General features: G+C 43.4%; 1 protein-coding gene across 1 annotated transcript in view; it reads right to left on the bottom strand.

Annotated features, from left to right (window-relative positions):
* Window positions 1-13,917, bottom strand: part of ARIH1 (ariadne RBR E3 ubiquitin protein ligase 1) — a 51,661-nt gene that overhangs the window by 13,246 nt on the left and 24,498 nt on the right. The window contains exons 3-9 of the mRNA XM_058811178.1: window positions 11,323-11,467; window positions 6,715-6,807; window positions 6,329-6,384; window positions 3,376-3,442; window positions 2,577-2,683; window positions 1,643-1,685; window positions 490-561 (exon numbers count right to left, since the gene is read on the bottom strand). Of these exons, the coding sequence (XP_058667161.1) occupies window positions 490-561; window positions 1,643-1,685; window positions 2,577-2,683; window positions 3,376-3,442; window positions 6,329-6,384; window positions 6,715-6,807; window positions 11,323-11,467 (583 nt within the window). The remainder of the gene's footprint in view (window positions 1-489; window positions 562-1,642; window positions 1,686-2,576; window positions 2,684-3,375; window positions 3,443-6,328; window positions 6,385-6,714; window positions 6,808-11,322; window positions 11,468-13,917) is intronic.

Below are 13,917 nucleotides of genomic sequence, written 5' to 3'. Positions count from 1 at the left end.
TCCCAGACAGCTGTTGTGCCAGTCTCCACCTGGAATGCTGCCCAGCAGAAATGAAGGCTCCTCCGGAGGCCAATCCCAGGGATTTGAAGGCAGATGTAAATGATGCCAGCCAAACTGAGCCACGGGTGGTGGTAACATGTTCCACACATGGAATGAGCCATGGATCTGCTCAGGGAGGCCACTGGTGCCAGACAGGAGCCCAAAGACTTAAATCTTGAGCTTCCTTTGGGTCTCCAATTAACTGTTTCTTCCAAGCACTTTCCTTCACTGAACCTGAAGAAACTCCTTCACTGAACTTGAAGAAACTCACCTGGTTCCAGGCATTAACACCTGTTCGCTCTTCAAACAAGAGCACTTGAGTGTACTGTGGATTTTAAGGCTTGCTCTTAACAGGGAACAGAAAAAGCAATCCTAGTGCAAGGAATTAGATTGATGTCCTTTTCACCTGACTGTATAAAGTCTCTATATAAAATGGAGAAAAGCTCTCACCTTTGTGTTGGCTGCAATCCAATTGGAGGTTTCACTGTCATCATCACACTTCTTAATCCATTTCTTTAACCACTGTCAGAAAAATGATGGAAGAAGAGTGTTCAGTGTAGCTGGAGGAACTGCAAATGTTCCCAGGACACCTGCTCACATTAAGGTACACCCAGCCACATGGGAACTGGGGAGTGTTGGTGGTGGAAAACTGTGCAAGCAGCCACTAATTTAGTGGCAGACAGTTCCTTCTGCTCCATCCTGATCCAGCAAGCACAAGCACCCAGCACAAACACTCCTGCAATGAGTTTGCAGCTCTTAATCAACACAAACTTCATGTTGGACTCTTAAATAATAAGGACATTTTGGCTTTGGGGTGACTAATTGTGGCCTTCCAGTACCTGAAAGGGGCCTACAAGAAAGATGGAGAGAGACTGTTTACAAGGGCCTGGAGGGACAGGACACAAGGAATGGCTTCCCACTGCTAGAGGGCAGGGATAGATGGGATATTGGGAAGGAAATGATCCCTGTGAGGGTGGGGAGGCTCTGATACAGGCTGCCCAGAGAGCAGCTGTGCCTGCCCCATCCCTGGAAGTGTTCAAGGATGGGGTTTGGAGCACTCTGGGCTAGTGGAAGGTATCCCAGCCCATGGCAGGCTGTGGGAGTAGATAATCTTTAAAGGGAAGGGTTTGGAAGGGTCCAACCCAAACCAGCAAAACCAAATTAGTTGCTCCAGTACAATGGATAAACACCTGACAAAACATCAAACACCTACAGGAACAACTCCTACAGGAATGCTCCTTGTCCAAAAAGCACCTTCACTCCTCTGCAGGGGTCACAGGTCTAACAGCCTCCTCTTCCAGGCAATTCCCACCTGGATGAGGCACTGCTCCCTCACAAGGTCCAACTGGGGGGCAGCAGTAAAGGCACCCAATAGGGTTTCACTGCTGGTTCTCACCCTGTGATTTGAACAGGTGAGCTACTCTGCTCCATGGTGGGAACAAAAATTGGGCTCAGTAGTCCCTGGGGGTCCCTTCCAGCTCAGGATCATCTGTGATTCTATGGACAGCCACAAAAACTTGGGCTTCATTGCTAAGTCTTGCACATACATTTATTTTAAACTTTTTCAAAACACAGATTTGTATAAGAACGTTGACATGCTCACCTTGCATTTAACAGGATCATGCCAGTTTTCACCACAGTTAAAGCTGCAAGGGAAAGAAAGGGAAAATAAGCAGACTGTACTTGTAATTAAAAAGTGTAAGTTTTCTTCTGGGTTGTTCAAAGCCAGTCCTAAGGAAACTCAACACACCCCTCCCTTCAATCCTGAAATGCTTCAAGGGCCACTTCAAAACAGTGACAGAACAAAGGGGAATGGCTTCCCACTGCCAAAGGACAGAGTTAGATGGGATTATTAGGGAGAAATTCTTTACTGTGAGAGTTGTGAGACACTGAAACTGGTTTCTAGAGAAGTCACCCCATCCCTGGAGTGTCCAAGCCAGGCTGGACAGGACTTGGAGCAGCCTGGGATAGTGGAAGGTGTCCCTGCCTATTGTAAATCAAAGGTGACTCCGACGAAGGGGAGAGAGAATGATGCATCTGACTCCAGTGATATCAGAAGGGTAATTAATTACTTTATTATACTATACTATATACATTTCATCTGAACTGAATGTGCCCAGCACTCACTCTGCACACAACTGCTCACTCTGCACTGAATCTTGTGACTGTCACCTGACAGTCCCCACACACACACACACACTCTCTTGGCCCTGACAGGCCAAGGAAACAAAACATCCTCACTCTGGATAAACAATCTCCATATTGCATTCTACTTTGGCACAACACAGCCACAGCAAGTGATAAGAATCGTGTTTTCCCTTTCTCTGAGGTTCAGAGAATCTCAGAAATCCTTGGGAAGAATTGTGCCTTGCTTTTCTCTGTGAAGAGAAACGTGGCAACACCTGCCCATGGCAGGGGGTGGAACTGGACACCTCTGAGGTCCCTCCCGAGCCAAAGCAGCCTCCATGAACGCACAGTAACACACTTGAGGCAGTGAGTACAGGCAGAATCAGCAGCTTTTCGTGGCTGGCTCTTACCAGAACTGACGGCCACATTTGCAGCGCACGGGTTTCGCATCCGGGTACTGGACTTTAACGACGTGGTGGCAGTCGGGGGCAGGACACCACTTTAACAGTCGATTACACTGAAACAAAGCACACATCCCACATCACAGGGGAAGCTGTGCTCAAGGACAGCTCCTGCCCTGCGTGCCTTTGTTGTGGCTGCAAACAGCTAAGAGATTAAAACCAAACCCACTGCACCCATCACTTCTGGCAAGGACTGAAAGCTTGATCCTGTAACAACTTCTGCCCCGGGCTCTACAGGACAGCTGAAGCCACACAGCTGGGAAACTGGGACAGTGCAAACATCCTGCAAAGCACCTTTCTCCAAGTTTATTTGGAGCCTAGAAAACTATCAGTGTTTTGCTAAAGCACTTCTGCAGTTTTACTTCAACTGGCAAAATGTTTAAGGCATGCTCTTGTTTACAGCATTTCCTGCTTTTCAATGTGAAGTATCTCAGGTAACACTCCAGAGCCATAAATATTACATAACTATTATGTAACTACTATAACTACGTAATTCTGCTTCTCAGAACTCAAATATTAAGCAACAGCTCTTGCATTCTCTTTAGGTCTTTTGTCCTAAAGTTTTTTTAGTATTTTCCTACAATTATCCCTGTAATGCAAAGGACAATAAAACAACCCCTGCATTCACACCTGATTAGAGACTATGCAAAAAAACTGCTCTGTAGTTCTAAACAAGCCTCCAGCCTCTGGCTGGCTACACGTGTGAGACAAACCCTACAAGCCATTAAAAATTCAAATAAGAACTCACCTCTACAAAACTATTGGTTATTAAATGCTGGTACTTTAATTTAACCTTGGAATCTGTGATCAGACGCCTGTGGGAAGGGAAGAAGCAGAAAAATTGTAGCAGAAATATTGGTTTTTTCATATACTGCCATTAAGTGAAGACAGATTTGATTCATCCTTTTACACTTGCAGGTACTTTTTGTACTTACCTGTTCCCTATTTATTTGTTAGATCATTATGAAAACTACATTCATTCTATTCAATATATAAATATATTAGCTTCAGAAACAGAAAGCTCATGCAGTTAAAAAAAAACTGAACCTCTTGGTGTGAGGATTTTTATTTAAAAACACTTTCCTGAAGAGCCCAAGAAACAAAGCAAGTAATTTAATCAGCTCATTTACATAAAACAAGCACATTTTGTGGCAAATCCCTTTAAAAAGCTCCAGAACAACCCTTGTGTGGCTAATAACTTTGGGAAGCCTCATGTTAGCTGGGTTTCAGTGGAATGCTACAGCTTCACCTTAAAAATTAATGGTGTTTTAATCTATCTACCATAAAAACAAAGCTGACTTGAATTCAGTATCACTAGGGGTGTACACAACATGGACTTTAAACTAATTCCAGTCTGCTTGGAACTGGGAGAGCAGAGGAAAACTCACTGATGGGAACCCTTGACAAGCATGGTGACCACTTTTCTCCTGGGCACACCATTCCAGCTGGCATTTGCAGACTGCCCAGCCTAAATGCATCCAAAATAACTTAATTGTGGATTGCTGAGCCCTTCTAAAAATGTCTTTTAGCTATAACTGAAGTGTCTTCCCAATATATCTAAATATAAAGCTGCACTGACACACCCTTTGTGGCATTCCTGGTTCATATCCTACTGTGGGATACAGCTTTATACAGGCCATACCATGGGTAAATATTGGAATTAATGGATTTTCCTTTCCAGCTGCAGCCAAAACTAAGGGTATTCCTGCATGTTATCCTTACAACACTCCCTGAGGAGCAGTGTGTGCCCAGGGGATGTGCACAAATCCCAGCTCTGGGCAGCTGGGGAGCTCCTCTCCCAAGCACATGCTGGTTATTACATAAATCACAGCACGTGGCAGCTCAATTCCCAGGGCTAAAATAAAACAAATCAGCTGACAAAGCATCTCCTGCAATTCTGGAGTCAAACTTACTGAAGAATGAGAAAACAATTTGAATTTGGTATTAATTAGAAATCTCTTTTTTTACCCTATACCTGGGCTTCAAGACATACTAAACATCACCTTGAAAATGTACTGTATTATAGCAATATATCAGGTTCTGTAATTTAAATAAATAGTCATGCCATGACTAACCAGAGCACACAATCCACTGATTTTTTGCATATCAGTCTGCTTTGATTGCCCTAATCAACATCACCAGGTCAAGATTTCAAGAATTTTGCTTTGAATGTTACTATCTTTTGGTAAATCATAAATGAAACTAGACAAATTAAGAGGTGAAACTCATGCCCAGAGCCCATAAATCATATTAATTTTGTGTTCATATCACTTGGAAACTGAGAGCTGGAGACTTTGTAAACAGGAAAGGACCTAAAAAGTAATAATTAACAACACAGGAGTGAGTACAGGTTCCAGTTGAGATAATTTACATTTTTTGACATATATATTGACATATCCTAAGATTGCCACAGTTGTCTTTGTTGGCTTTTAAAGGAAAGAGTTTTTTCAAAAAATGCACCTTCCTCCCCACAGAAATGCATGGAAGACCAGGGAAAGGTGGATTTTTACCACTAGGAACAATTTCTAGTTTCACTCAGACAAATGGGACCACTGCCCTATCCCAGGCCTCATCCCTGCTCTCTCCAGCCAAGGGGAATCCCAAGCACTGCCCTCCTTTTCTTCCATCCTTTCCTTGCTCCTGCCACTGCCACCCCCAATGCTTTCAGCTACTCCATTTCTCATGCACTGTTTGAACAGCTCATTCCAACTGCTGCAATCAGGAAAACACTCCAAAAAGTCCTGCTGAGAGCGTTTGACTCCACAAATTGAAGTTCAACCTCTGGTAAACAAAAATCTCAATCAAGTTACTCAAGACATGTCAACTACAGCTCAGTTTCCACCCACTAGGCTCTACAAACCACCCCTCAACAGGGCAGGAAAGCATTTCAGCTACTTCCACTTCCATCCAGCCTACACTCCATGAGTAACCAAGAGCCAAAATTGGGAAAATCGTTGCTCTGAAAGCAGCTGATAATAAAAAACACCAAATTAATATCAATGAGTGAGTCAGGCTTCAGGAAGGAAAGAATAAGGTAACAAAATAAGCCTCTACTGAGATGTTTTAGCAAGAAGAATTAAAATGAACTTGAACAAAGCTCAACATTATGAAGGATATTGCTCATGGAACAACTTTTCTCAGTATAAAAGAGAAGGAAGCTCATGGAGTTCACTGCTCCACCATGAACTGTATCAGTCATTCTGCAGCTGGACAACTTAACAATTCCAAGGATACAGGATGACACACCACCTTAATCAAATCTTGTGTTTGAGGGTCAACTGCCTCCTATCAGAGGGCAAAAAACACATCCTGCATCAGCCCTTAGGACTCCTGTCCTCTGACTCACCTCTTAACTACAGCTACAGGGCTTGGGCAACCAGTGGGTTGACCTGGGTAGAAGTCCTAAATTCCTACCTAAATCAAAGGAAACAGAGTGCACAAAGCAGTAAAACAGGGTTTGGAAACCCTGGTGTCACACTGACCAAACTGGTCAGGGAGTGTTTCCTCCCAGTGTCATCACATGGGGTTTTCACACCTCAACAGGAGGTTAAGAGACATTCTGGAATCAAAGCAGACAGTTCAAGACAGTTCCTCTGCTGCCTGCAAGCCTCTGTGCAGTTTGTTAGAAGCATTTGAATAGATCTGAATAGCACATGAGTAACACAATGGAAAGAGAGAGCAAAGCCATGAGAATTACTTACATAACTGTATTGTCGTCCACTAAGATATCACAGCCATGGGCAGGGCATGAAATGGTCTGAAAAACACAAAAAGGTCAGAGAAGGAACAGTGGTTATCCTGGTTCTGCATCACAAGGAATTCCAAGGCACCAGACTTCACTACAATCCACAGCCAAAGGAGTGCCCTGCCTCTCCCAGGTGTGCCACTGGTTCCTCCTTCCCCAGCCCAGAAACCAACCCCACTGAATTCTTTCCAGATTCACCTTAGCAGAGCCCCAAACCTTTGGGGTTTGGGTTTTCTCTGTTGTTCTTTTGGGTTTTTTTAAACTTTAGCAGAGAGACTCTCCCCCCTCTCTCCAATACACAGGATTTCCAGAAATAAGCCATGAGGTGAGTTGAGATTTTACCTGTCCCATGCCTTCCTCCATTATTTTGGTAGTTAAATATTCACTCCAGCACTGCATACAGAATTTGTGTCCACACTCTAGGCCAGTGAAATACTGCAATGACAAAGAACACAAGACATGGCCTCATTTTATCACATGGATTGATAAAAAATAATTTCACCCTCTTGGTGCTGTGCAGTTCATCCATCCCATCCCTCATTCCTCACACCAAAGCTGAGACACTGCTATTCTCTTTGCATCATCACCCCTACAGAACACTGCCAAGGCAGCCTTAGTCACTCTTCCAAAGCCAGACTTTAATCCCCAAGCCCAGCAGCAAGGACAGGTGTGGCCCATGTTTCCATCCTGCCCATTTCCATTTATCCTTGTTTTTGGTGTGTATATCTAGCACACTCCCATTTTGTTTTGGAAATCAGTCAAATAAATGCAACACCAAACAGGTGACAGTGACAAGGATACAGACTCTTCATTCCTCCTATTTTTTTCCCTTGGCACATGTGGGTGCTGCCCAAAAGTCCCAGACTTCCCCGGGGAAGTTCTCCCTGAAACTCAGATGCTCATCAGATGAGGACACTCAAGATCCCAATTGGCAGGTGTAAATTGATAAACAGAATTCAATAATGACCTGCTGTCACAGACAGCAACAGGGACAACTCCATCCTTGTCTGCATCATCTGCACAGAGCTGGCAAGATATCATCTGGGACTGAGTGGTTACACAAGGGGTGGAGAAGCAAACACTGCTGAGGAAAGAGTGGAAGTACTTTGCTCTGGTCAGCTGAAAGTTATTTTATACTCAAAGTCAGCACCAAGAAAAACTGTATTTAAAACACTTCATTTATACCACTATTGAGGTAATATTTGCTGGCTCAGCTTTTCACACCAACTTCTCAGCTAGTGAGTTAAAACCAGAACTCTACCCTCAGACACCATCAAACCATGAAAACTCCACAGAGGAAAGAACCTGAAGTGCCCTGTGGAACAGCCCAGAACAACAGCAGGATGGTGGTAATTGAGGAAAGGAGAATCCACTTGAGGCAAATGCTCCTTCCAAGCATTCTCAGACACCACAGATCATTCTGTCCATCCCACAGAGGAGCAGCAGCTGTGCTGTGCCATCTCTGGATGCTCTGGCACTGCCCCTTTGCCAGGGCTGGCACTGCTCTGACACTCCTGCCACCAGCACAGGCTGCAGCTGTGAGCAACAACACAGCTCAATCTGACCTGACTGGGTCAGGTAAACTTGGTTCTGGCTTGCTTCCAGGTAAAAACAGAAATATCCACCCCAAAAAAACAACAAAGAGATCAGAGAGGAGGCTGACACCTATGTGGTGCCAGGTACACTGGCTGCAAGAGTGCAAAAAGACACCTTCCCATTTCTGAACCCTCACTGAGCCAGCTAACAAGGTGTCTGATGCTTCACAGATGCTGCTGTGGCCAAGTGGCATCTCCTGGAGGTGCAGAGTTAGAGGAAAAACACTTCAACATCTGGAACTTTTGGGATGCCACAGCATGAAACCATCCCAAAGACTACACTGGCTTCTCCACACGTGATGGGAAGCAGGGACAGACAAGGGAATCATCTCTTACTGAATTCAACACTCCTGCAGCAGGCACACATGAGGAACCAGCACAGAACACATCTTCATGTGAGACCTGCTTTGGTTATTTCAGGCAGGGAAATGCTTTGCTGAATGCTCACAGAAAGGCAGCCACCACCACCACACTTCCTCCCAGGCTGCAAGGAATGCAGAGAATCTCTCAGCTCTTTTCTTTACTTTGAGGGAGTTCCCAATTATTTTTGGCTCAGCTGACAGCAGATGTCAAGGGAGCAAATAAAAAGGCCAACATAAAAGCACCAAGGATGTGGGGGGAGCAGTGATTCCTCATTAGCCCAGGGGACAGCTCTGCTGTCACCACATCTGTGCTCAACATCTGCAGTCTGGACCAAGCAGGATGCTCCCAAAAACACCCCCAGCCTGCTCTCCTGAGGGTGAGGGGCAGGAGAGGAGGAAGGCAAAGCCATGACCCTCCCAATTCCTGTTTTCCCAATAAAGGTGTCACCCAAAAGAAGTGCTGGGACCTGACAGTGCTTGACAGGGACACAGAGCAGGTGAAACATCTCCCTTTAATCCTCAGATTTGCAGGGTGAGAGCTTCAAATGCTTTGTTGGGCAGGTGCTTCCCAAAACCTCAAACCACAACTCTGTGGAGGTGACTGAAGAGCTACAGAGGCTTTGTAGATGGGAGAGAGGGAATTTCAAGACTAACATTCTTGCAACAACTGGTCACTGTAAAACTTCTTAACACCGGCAAACTCTCAGCTTTCCATAGGCTGAAAGGGGCTGTCAGTGCAAAAACCCCCCAGCTTTCACATGGAAAAATAATTAGCTGATTACTGCAAGAGGATTTTCAAAGCTGAGATTTTAGGTTAGGCATTGAACATAAAAATAATCCTAGAATTTATAATTCACATCAACTAAAACAAATTTCAAAACAGATTTCAATCACCTTAGACAGAGACACTACAGCCTTTTACAGAAGAAATAATAAATATTAGTTTTCCTACAGGCTCCAGCTTTTCTGTAGGGCAAAGAAACCAAGTCCCCTCTGATGTCTTTTAACACCAGCAACAGAGAGAGCCCTGCTCACCTGCAACATCTCTCTGCTCCAGCTAAAAATCTGCTCTTCTAACAACTGGGCCACTGCTATTTGAGCTACAAAATCAAGAAGTGTTAGCATGTTTTGTACTGTTCTTCCCAGTTCCAAAACTCTAGACAATGCTGGGGTGTGGATTCAGAGGTTATCCTGTGCAGGGCCAGGATAGGACTCCATTGTGGGCCTGTCCCATGATTCTGGGATTCTGTTTCCCAGGTAGCACAGCACCCCAGCCAGAGGACAGGCCTGTCACTTGTGGGTTGTACCCCCACCCAGCACAGAAACTACATTAAAATGAAGAGAATAATATATTAGAATATATTGCCTTTTTTTTTTCAAAGCACCTCATCACACAGAGCAGGGATTTGCCTGCCCAGCTACTCTTCACAAGAAGTCAGGGCACACAAGGCTGAAGAGGAGACACACGAAGCCTTGTGGTTCCTGGCTGAAGAGCAACAGGGACCTCAATGCTGAGAATGGGAGGCTGAAGCTGGGCTTGGCTCAGCTCTGTCCGCTCCAGGGAAGAACACCCAGAGCAAGGGAGAGGCCACAGCCAGGGAACTTCACCCCAGTACTCCTGAACCCCAAAGCTCATCATGGTTCCTTGCTGAAAACACACCCAGAGCAAGAGCAAAGCCTTATGTCAGGCCTGGAAAGGCCCAGCACTTGTTTTAGGGTGTTCTGGAGGGGCACTCCCCCCAAAGAACAGAATTCCTTCCTATCAGCACTTTGCCTTTCGTTGAATTCTCCAATTTGAGCTTTTCCACTCGCTTCCTTTTCTCCCAGGTCTCCCAACAGTATGTCCTGCCCCTGGGAGCCCCTGCAGAGCCTGGACCTCTTAGCAGTGCATGGGAATGCCTCAGTTTGGTCAACAGTGACAAAAAAAATAACACTATGACCCAGAGCATTGATGCAGAGCCCCAGGAAGCACTGGGTAACACATCCTCCTGTCTGACCAAGAGGGTATTGTCCAATATAACAAAGATCCAAAGATATCCACATTTTACTTCTACTATTTTTTTCTAGACTTTCTAGTTTGACTATTTTGCTTTTAAAAGCTGTTTCCTACCTTGTCTTTCTATTTAAGTAAATCCCTCTGCCCATCATGCTTTTCACAGGCTTGAATTTCACACATCCTTTATCTATACACCTCACTTGGTATCAGACCTTTGCAAACATCACCTGCTTGCTTTTTCCTGAACTTTACCACACCACTGCCCAAGCCCCAGCACCCTCAGAGGTGCTGTGCAGGAAAATGTGAAGTTTCAAGTTGGAAATCTGGGGAGTTGCTGTTCAGGTAGTGTTGGAACCCTGGATGCTGAGAATTTTTAACTTTCTGTGCTAAAAAGACTTGCAAGAGAGCACTGCATTTGACCTGAGGCTGTGGAGAAGACTTTAAAAATTGATTGATAGCACTGGGATTATGGGTGTGTAGCTGGTTAAAAGCGTGTAATATCACAGGGTGGAAAACTTAAGGGTTTGGGGTTTTAGAATATAGAAATAAATATGAAATTTATATGAATAAATATGAACTTATATGAAATGTTTATTTCATATAAATAGATATGAAATAAATAAAGATGTAGGTTTTAGGGAAGACACAGGTTGTTCTTCTTTACCTTCTTCATGGGTTTGGGTGATGTTTTGTAATTGAACAGACAAGTCTGCATTGAGGGTTTCCAGGGATCAGTTATTGGGTTAAAAGAGAAAATAATCTAGGTGTCACTTCTTAATTGGGTAGTTTAGTCTTAAAAGACCTTGTAACAAGAGATTGTTGGCCATTTTGTGCCCTCTAATGAAACGCTGCTGAACTCATGGCTGTGAGGCCGTTTCACTGATAAGAAATAATCAACACCTGAGTCCAAACATGAACTACCATCTCAATCTACCATCAAACTTCAATCCCAACTTCAAGAAAGTGATAGGCAGCAGCAGAGCCCCAGGGTACTCACGGAGTTTGGGTAGTTCAGATAGCAGATCTGACAGGACATGTCCTGGGCTGATGATCTGGTGTTCATCTGGCGCGTTCGCGACTTTTTACTTGGATTAATTACGTGACACTCTGCAAAGAGCTTCTCCAAGTTGCCATCAAAGTACCTGCACAACACAGGACAGAAGGAAAATTTAACCACCTTCTAAATCATATTTCCATTCTATGTAGCAGTTAAGTGTACAAAGATGCTTTTTGTATTTCGAAACTCATACACCCACTACTTCCAATAAACCCTTCTCTAGCACAACACAGAGGTGGATATTAGACAACTGCAGAATTTCAGAGACTCTCCCTTGAATTAAACACTCCTGAAATTCAGGCACCTTCAATTCTTCAGCTGCATTTCAAGTAATTTGTGACTCTCCCAATTGCTTGGCATTAGAGTTCCAGGACAGGAAACTAGAGCAAGAACATGAGTTCACAGTTCAGGCATTGGAACACCTTCCTAAAGCACAGGTTTGATGCCTTCAAGCTCAATTCTTTTCAACTGAAGCCTTCAATTTTTCCTAATATTCTTATCATCAGCTGTTTGAGCATCTTTTCTCTTCAATCAACCTGAGGTAATTTAACAACTTCCTAAAAAATACAGTTTCAGGTTTACAATGCCTCCAAAGATCAGGGACCTATTGGAAAGGAGGATGCAAAATTGCTTTTGGGAGGTGAAAAAAGATCACTTCCTTTCTATTTCCTATTCCCTTAAGGAAAACAATATTGGTTTGCTTTAAAGGCTTGTAAAAAGCTCCTCTTTGGAGAAGAGGACCAAACTGGAGAGAATCATTATCAGAAAGCTCAGCCTCTTCCCAGAATCCTTCACACACCTTTCTCCAGCCTGCAGCAGCTGCAAAGAACTAATTAAACCAGCCAATTAACCAGCCCCATCACATGCACACATCCCCAGCCAAACCCAGTAAGTCATTCCCCAGCTCCATTACAGCTCTACCTACCAACAAGGCTTGATTTATAATTTAAAAAATATCAATTTTCCTGCTGTTTCATATGTTTCTCGATATAGTTCATGTATTTTAGATCTTAAATTTCAAGACACTGAGAATCTGGAAGGAAGTGGTGAATTCTGGCATCACAGTATCCACAAGGCTTTGCCACTGTTTTTCAATGTTAGCTCAGGAGTTTACTCAACCAAGTTCTTTTGTTTGCTTAGAGGATGATATTTAGAAATTTGTATGTTATATTTAAATCTAAATATAAAATCTAAATATATATTTAGATCTAAATATATAAAAATTTAAATTTAAAAAATCTAAATATATCAAATTATATATTTAGAAAATTTTACCAAGTGAATTCAGTGCAGTCCCATTACAGGCAGTATTTGTTTATTAAGAATCATGGATAAATATCAAGTCCACAAAAGTTTTCCAGCATTCCAACTGCTCTTAGAGGCAGCAGGAGCAGCACAGGACATGCTCTGAGGAGAGCAGACACACAGCTGGGTGAGAAGTTTGCAAGGAAAATAGTTTTGTATACAAATGCTATGATGCAACTTGAACCCTAATACTCATGACCAGCTAAATGCTTATGGAAATACCAGAGGCTTTTGTAGTGGTGGGCTGGTTTTAAGGGTGAATATCCATGTCAGGAACTTGACTTTTTTCATCTGGAATTTCCTATCCCCTTTAAATACCTATGGATAGTATTCCTGCTTCGCCATGCTGTTTTCTTTTTGTGCATTTTCTTTCTGAGTAAGTAATTTCCACATTTATTTTTAGGTATGTCTCTCAGACTCATACTCATGCAGCTACTGGGCTGTAAGAACTCCAGAAAATGCAGAGGAAAACTGCATTTTTAGAGAGTGGATCTCCCAGAAAACACAGCTCCAATGGATATTCCAAAGTCCAACAGCTCTCTAACTGCTGTTTACAACTCCAAGAATTCTGATTTTTCCTCAAATATTCTCTATTAAAGGCTTGGTTCTTGGTACCTCCATCCTTATTTTCATCCTAGGGAGGAGCACAGCACCTCCAACAGCCCTTTAAATCCTGTGCCCTCCTTTCCCTTCACAATGCAGATACTGAGTAATTCCAGCTCTTCTGGTGCACCAGAATTCACTCTATTAATTCTCTTAAGTTCATTTACTTCATCACAAAGTTAGGGGTTTTTTCTGCTGTTTTAAAATGAATGGACAGACCAGTCTTTGTCCATTATTTTCAAGTATTTCTACTTACCAAGACCAAACCTATAACACCACCAAGGCTTTTTGGCAGAGGGATCAAGCTGTCAGCCCCTTTATCTCCTCAAAATTCCCTCCTGCTGTTTGTAACTGCCTAATCACCATTTTCCAGACGTAATCAAATCCTACCCATGGGAGTAGCAAAGATAAAAAACCTTTTCACTGAAAAAAAAATTGCTTCTAGTACACACTTTGGGATATTTACTTCCATGGAAGAGCATTTGTGAGTGTCAGTGCATCAAAACACTCCCAGTACAAAGATATCTCCACATCAAAACTCCTGCCATGCACCATTTTTCACCTGTTCAGCCTCTGCTGAAGAGTGGAAAGTATTAATTTGTTCCAAGGAAAGCAGGCAGCAGGTTC

Source organism: Ammospiza caudacuta, chromosome 10, assembly GCF_027887145.1.
Source record: "Ammospiza caudacuta isolate bAmmCau1 chromosome 10, bAmmCau1.pri, whole genome shotgun sequence".
Taxonomy (NCBI): domain Eukaryota; kingdom Metazoa; phylum Chordata; class Aves; order Passeriformes; family Passerellidae; genus Ammospiza; species Ammospiza caudacuta.
Note: the sequence above shows the minus strand (reverse complement) of the source record. Positions and strands in the feature narration are given on the sequence as shown.